General features: G+C 40.1%; 1 protein-coding gene across 1 annotated transcript in view; it reads right to left on the reverse strand.

The window, feature by feature from the left end:
• The window catches only part of OXCT1 (3-oxoacid CoA transferase 1), a 93,892-nt gene that overhangs the window by 83,423 nt on the left and 3,427 nt on the right, over nucleotides 1-7,042 (reverse strand). Inside the window, exons 2-3 of the mRNA XM_009324586.1 lie at nucleotides 4,455-4,563; nucleotides 2,954-3,044 (exon numbers count right to left, since the gene is read on the reverse strand). Of these exons, the coding sequence (XP_009322861.1) occupies nucleotides 2,954-3,044; nucleotides 4,455-4,563 (200 nt within the window). The remainder of the gene's footprint in view (nucleotides 1-2,953; nucleotides 3,045-4,454; nucleotides 4,564-7,042) is intronic.

The raw sequence follows: 7,042 nt of genomic DNA on the forward strand, positions 1-7,042 counted from the left end.
GCCTTTAAGACTTCTTTCTTGAAGAACGTCCAGCCTTCCTGGACCCCTTTGCCCTTCAGGACTGTCTCCCAAGGGACTCTCTCAACCAGTGTCCTGAACAGGCCAAAGTCCGCCCTCCAGAAGTCCACGGTTGCAGTTTTGCTGCCCCCCGTCCTTACTTCACCAAGAATTGAGAATTCTACCATTTCATGGTCGCTAAGCCCAAGACGGCCTCCGACCACCACATCTCCCACCAGTCCTTCTCTGTTTGTAAACAGGAGGTCGAGCGAGGCACTTCCCCTGGTAGGGAAGTTGTGTGTGTCAAGAAGTGTCTTACACACACTCCAGGAACCTCTTAGACTGCTTCCTCTCTGCTGTGTTGGATTTCCAGCAGATGTCCAGGAAGTTGAAGTCCCCCACGAGAACAAGGGCTAGCGATTGAGAGACTTCTGCCAGCCGCTGATAATGATAATGTTCAACATGAGAGCAAACCCAGGATTTTTACAATCTAGACTTTATGAAAAGCCTAGATGCCCTCAGGCATTTTCAAATCACTACAATGTTCTGTGAGGAGCTTACCAGACTTCCATAAATGTTCATGGAAAACAAGTTTCAAGAAAAAAGGAATTCAATTTTTCTTCCCGCCAGCAACCAAACGTGTCACAGTAATCACTCCAGCCTCAAAGTCCAAAGAAATTTCAGGAAAGTTAGCGTTATTTCAAGCAAAATTAATTCTAACCTATAACACCACCAACTATATGCAGAGTACAATAGAAAATGTCTTCTTCTCCATTCTATTCCACGATGCTTCTCTTTTCACTTTTCCTCACTTTCAAACCCTCACCTCCCTCCCAGGAGCATCTGTGCAATCTCTCTATCTACATATCTGTGTGTCATTCAGAAATAAGAGTATGAGGAAACTGAATGATCTCTACTCTAAGTGATTGATCTTTCCACTCAAAATTATTTCTGTTTCTTTCTCTCTTTCTCTCTCCTTTTTATCATCCAGCAGAATGTTTCCCACAAGAGTCTAAGGAGCTCGAGTTTGACTGTCTATGTGCCAAATACCAATACACATCATATCTGTTATCCAATGAATGTGCAATGGCAAGCATGAAGCACTGAAAAAAAATGAAGATCAACATATTGTGAACTTCAGCCTCAGAAGCCTGGACTGTATACATATATATATAGAAACTAAATCTGTGGGGTTTGAATGGTATTCTGGTTTTAACTTATGTTAAATGCAGTCAGGTTAAAAACAAAACAGAGTGGGATACAAATCTATGGACAAAGTATATGGGAGATGTAATGATGCAGCTGAAAATAGCACAAAGCATTATTAGATAAATCCCACCTAATTCACTTCTTTGGCAAGGCTGGAGGAATTGAAGGAGCAAGGTTTGACATCTATTTTCATTTTGCATGAAGAACAAAGTTCTTTATACCCAAACAACCTTTCTAGCCCACATAAACTTGTCTTTCTTTTATTCTAACGTAGGTACAGAAGAAAACAGTTTCCCAGTGATTTCCTGTCCCCCCCGCCCCAGCTCTTGTTCTGCAGTCGGATAAAGGCTGAGCTTCTACAGAACAGATGGGAGACTTCCAACCCAAGGAAAGGGCTTATAATTGCAAGTATTAAGGAAGTTCCATGAAAACAATACAAAATTCTCATTATTATTTCACCACAAATACAGAATTCAAAAGTAAAAAGTTCACAGAAAATGTAAAAACACAGATATTACCATTTGCTGAAAGTAAGCAACATTATAAAAAATTTAAAAAAAACCAAAAACAAACAGAAAGAATGCTCACAAACTATCTTCCTTACCAAATGGGGTGTGGTAAGGAAGGGTTAGGGTTAGGGTTAGGGTTAGGGTTAGGGTTAGGGTTAGGGTTAGGTTACACAACTGGGGTGTGTAACCCCAGTCCATCTAGCTGTGAGAAAACTCCTATTTCACAAGACAATAGAGTTTAGGATGAGCTCCCTAATCAAAGAAAATTTGCTAAAGAAAGTAAAACGCCACTAGGAGACTACAGTCTTCCAATATTCTTTAAATCCACAATGAACTGGAATTATACAAATTACACAAATTACACTGGAATTATTATGTTGCTGGAGGTCATGTTTAATAGGATAAGTCACTGAACCAAGGTTAGGGCCACCTGCAGATGCTAGTCATCCAACGACACTGCAAGGAACAGAATATCAATCTTATTGACCAGGCTGATTTCAAACACAAGTCATTACATTCTGCATATCAATATTCCTATTTAATTTCATTTCTATTTTATCAATGCGTTTCAACAGAAGTGGCTGTAGTTATTTCTCTATATGAAGATCGTTAGGTATTGTGGAGTCTACTACAATGAACAGCTTGTGTAAAAATTAGCCCTAATGATAAGCTGAGAAATTATATGTAAAAGAATTATTCTCACTGTCAACCCCACATGAATTTCTTAACAGGCAAACATTTAAAAAAATAAATAAAAAATTCCAAGACCCATTAAAGAGGCTCTCCATTCTTTCATCATAAATATTATCCACTGTTGTCATCTTGTTTGGGTTTTTTTTAAAGTAACAGAATTACAATAAGCAGGTCAGAAAGCACCAAACTGTAGTTAAAAAAAAAAATCCCTATTTAGAACTTCACACACACACACAAAAAATCACTGATGCTACATTTAAAGCATCTAAGTCAGAATTTTCAGTTACAGTCAACCAGTTAAATAGATATAAATATACATAATTGCAACTGTCTACAACAGTGACAATTGCTCTCTGACAAAGCTGAGTATACATACAGTACTATACTTTCTGGGCTTATTCCAAAAATAAGACTTTCAAACAAAGCTATGCAGTTAATATGAAAAGTCTTATGATGAAAAGTAAGACTTTTTCATAAATATCAGCCTTTTCACATGAATGGAATATTTCGTCTGTACTTATGAGACCACAGACATGAATACCTACCCTGCATTATTACTGACTGCTGTTATTTCCTTTACTCCAGTCTTCAGTAAACCACCAATGAGGTTTTCAGGAATCCCACACAATCCAAAACCTACGTAAAATAAAAGAAAACTGAATATGTAACAAGTGTTTGAAAAAACACAGATAAATCAGAAGTCTGAGAAAGTGCACTGTTTAATTAAAAATCTTTTCTGAGTAGAACAAGCTCCTTAGTTGACTAAATAAACGAACACTTCTGGAAAGAGTTGTAGCCTAGTAGTGGAATCTCCCAGTGACTAGATGCTTCCCAGTTTGGATGAAAGCCATTTCACCATCAAAGGTCTGCTCACACACAAATGGCCTCTGGACAAGGGCTCCAGGACCTTGGCTCTCCTGATGTGTGCCTTAACCACTGCACTCATTATTCCTCCTTCTCTTTCTACCCAACTAACCTTCAGTTCTTTGCTGCACATAATAATGTCAAACAGGAGGAGCGAGGAGTTCTCCCATACAGCTTAGCCTATAAGTAGGTGATAAAAATCTGGGAATATTAATGCTCTTGGAAAGATGTGTAACTGGAAGCACAGTAAGCCAGATCTCCACCCAGGCTGAGGTGCCTCACACTCCTACCTATTACGCAAGGACCCAATATGCCTAGAATGAAGACCATGCAACATTTGAGGCGCCTAAGTCTTAGGCCAGGCTCTAACACTACAACTACCACCATTTCCTTCCCAACCACTTAGCCTCATATCTTCTTTTGTTCCAACAACAACAAGAAAATACAATAATTCTTCCTAGAAGGCATTTTGCCTCATTACACATCTCCAGTGAGGTTTCCCATGTTTTACAACATTACATTCATTACTTCTTCAATACTAAAAATCACTTATAACCTACTAAATAGAGAGATTGCTTTTCTTCCGGTAGGTTGAACAGCATGAAATTGTGGAAATCATCTAGAATGTTTAAAAGCTCAAATCACAGTGAAAGTCAGCATGACACAACTTCTTGATTCTTCTGGAAACGCTACACATAACCATTTAGTGTAACGTAGATAAGTATTATCTTAACCTCCTACACCTAGAAACAGATCAGGTGATTTGTTCAAGGTCACAGAGACTCAGCGACTAGGCAGATACAGAATATAGAGAACGCTACCATAAAAATAATCAAACCAAATTTTATTTCTTCACCATCCGAAATAACAATGTTAACTTGAAAAAGCCCAAGTTGATTTTCTGCATTCAAACTGGCACAAGTCAGGTCTAACACCTCACTAATGGGGGAAAAAAACTAATGATCTTTCTGAGGCTTTTTCCCTCCCCTAAGAAACAAACTGGTATTTTCTCACTGAAAGAGTCCGCCCCTCATTAGCAGAGTAGGAAATCACTTGTTCAAAATACCCATACAAGTATATGGATTCTCAAATTAGTTAATATTAAAAGAAACATGGTAAAATGGTAAAAATCTCTCATTAATAAAACATGTGATTGCATCCAGAAAGAATTTAAATATTTACCACCAACAAGTACGGTTGCCCCATTGGGTATATCTTTTACAGCTTCAACAGGATCAGAATAAAATTTGGTGTTGTGGTGACAGCTGGTAGAAAAATAGCATCCACAAATCTGGAACAACATTACAAGAAACAAGTGAATTAATAAAAAGCATTACATAGTAGCTTTATAATGATGACCATCCCTCTGGCTAGATAAGGGGGGAAATATACAAAAAAAGATATTGCTGCTGTAAACGCTAACATTGGGGAGGGAAGAAGGGTTCAGCTCCACAAAACAAGGACTCTATTGTCTCTCTATCCCCCACATCACCCATATTTTATGACATTTCTATGTATTATGAAGGCTTTAGGCTTAATATGAGCTGCATCAATTTGACAATATCCAAACAGATTTTAAATCTTTTAATTCCATCCTAAACTGCTGACAAATTGTGACTTATTGTGAACAGAGTCACAAATGCAATTCCTCAGCACGAGTTAGAGCAACCCAAAGACTGCTCTAACCTATATATTGCTACTTGTAGCTTCAAAGATATCCAGACACTAAACATAACCAGAAATTGCTGAAGCAGAGAGCCACCACCACCACCAAATTTGAGTGGAGGCCAAGGAACAATATGAAGTACAGAGCTGTGCCGGCAGTTTAGTAAGCAGGGACTCCCTTCAGTGGAGTGAACCTTCCCCCAGCTTCCTAACACAGTCTGAGAGCTCTTTGTGTTGCTGAAGAATAGCCCACAATCAGGGAGACTCCAACAAATTGATGAAATAGGGAGGGCAAGAGGGAAATCTATACAAATCCCACCCCCTAAACTAGACATCACAGTGCAAAGCCATTACATAGTAACCATCATAACTCATCTATTATATTCTTAGGTCACAGTTACCCTAACCTTTTTTTTTTTTCCTTCTCTAAGTACTTCCCACTAATACTACCATGCATTAATATTAATCAAGTACTGTCCAGGCACTAGGAGCAACTGACATTTAAGTCACTACATTGACATGATCTCCATAAATTGAGAGTATTTGGAAATTAAAATACTACCTACTGGCATTTCCACTTCTAATTTGATAGTAGAAGTGAGAAATTTTAAACAGGGAAGGAAGGAGAAGGATGAGTAAATAAAGAATAAACAAGCTAATCTACACACATTTTAAAGACAATAGCCTAATTCTTCCCTAAAGAGTTGCCTTAAGATCCAGTTACAACCAAGGCAATAATTTTTGGCTCAGTTTCAAGATTACACAAACTGCCTTCTTTATAAAATTAAGGCTGCAAGAGTTTACACTGAATATTAAGAAAACCTTTCTGAATGGAGGCTTATCTCCTTCTCAGTGGAAACGTTGATGTTCCTCTGCTTTGATAGGCTCCAAAAATCAGTACGTGGGTCATAAGGAACAGTGCCAGCTGAGAAAGAGTAAAAGACCCTTCCCCATGCTCAATTATACCATGACTATTTCTTTCAGAAACATTTTTTCATAAAGACAGTAAGACTGCAAAGAGCGGCTCTTTTGGTCATGTTCGGTATGCAAGTGACAAAATGAGTATTAAGTGCTGGCAGCCTCGGAAGCCCCGGTACAACAGGGCTGCAAGCAGGCATGAGGGCCAGGGCTGGAGGGAGGCCAGGCCACTGCCATGTCACTGTACCCACACATAGGACAATATTTTAAAGAGACCACATGGTACCTTTTCTTTAATCTTCCCAACTGCCTGTAACAGTGGGGAACAACAGAGCAGCATGCGTTACATGTGTGCATTCCCAGGTTGGATGTCTCCAATGAGGGTATCCGCCCTTCTATACTAAAGATGTTCTTTTTAGTCCCTTTCCCACCCACTCTGCCGTTTGAGGGCAATGGGCTTTTCAGGGAGCTGAGGTGCCAGGCATCACTCACCCACCCCTGCACACCAGGGCAGCAAGCTAAGGCCTCAGGAGATGGCTGCAATTCTGGCAGCTGAGGTTTACGAGAGAAGTAACATGGGGACAGATCAACAGAATCAAAGTAAATTTTATAGAAGGGCAAAATATAACTTAGCAAAACAAAGACTGAAAGAGCTATGATTATTTGTCCATGAAGACATCAGGAGGAGTAAACACGGGCATGAGGAGAGCAGATGAGCTGTTTCAACTAAAATAAGAAAAGCCACAGAAACAATTCCGGCTGAAGAGACAAAAAATTAACTTGGCTATGGTTACACGTGGGCTGGAAACCATTAGATCAGTGACGTTTGGCAGAAGCTTCCCCCAGGAAGAGCAAAGCAAGCAAGTGAGCTAGCTGCACGGCTGAACCCCACAGGTTTATGAATGGCAATAGGCGGCAGGACTGCCAGGGAGCTGTGCTCACTGACCTGCTGCCTACACCTGCAGCCTACCTCTAGGAAAGACCGACGTGGTGAGAGCAAGATTGAAATATACAGTAACATATTGTAATTGTGCTAGGTTTCAAATGCAGGGGGAATAAAAAAATTAAACGTCAAGGCCAAACCTTTGGGCCGGTCCCCCAAGGCCACCGCATCCCAACCCACCACCGGGGCCAGGCCTGCCCCGGCGCCGCGCTCTGCCCTCCTCCCCGCCGCCCGCCTTCCGCAG

Source organism: Pygoscelis adeliae, unplaced genomic scaffold (genome assembly GCF_000699105.1).
Source record: "Pygoscelis adeliae isolate BGI_AS28 unplaced genomic scaffold, ASM69910v1 Scaffold320, whole genome shotgun sequence".
Taxonomy (NCBI): Eukaryota; Metazoa; Chordata; class Aves; order Sphenisciformes; family Spheniscidae; genus Pygoscelis; species Pygoscelis adeliae.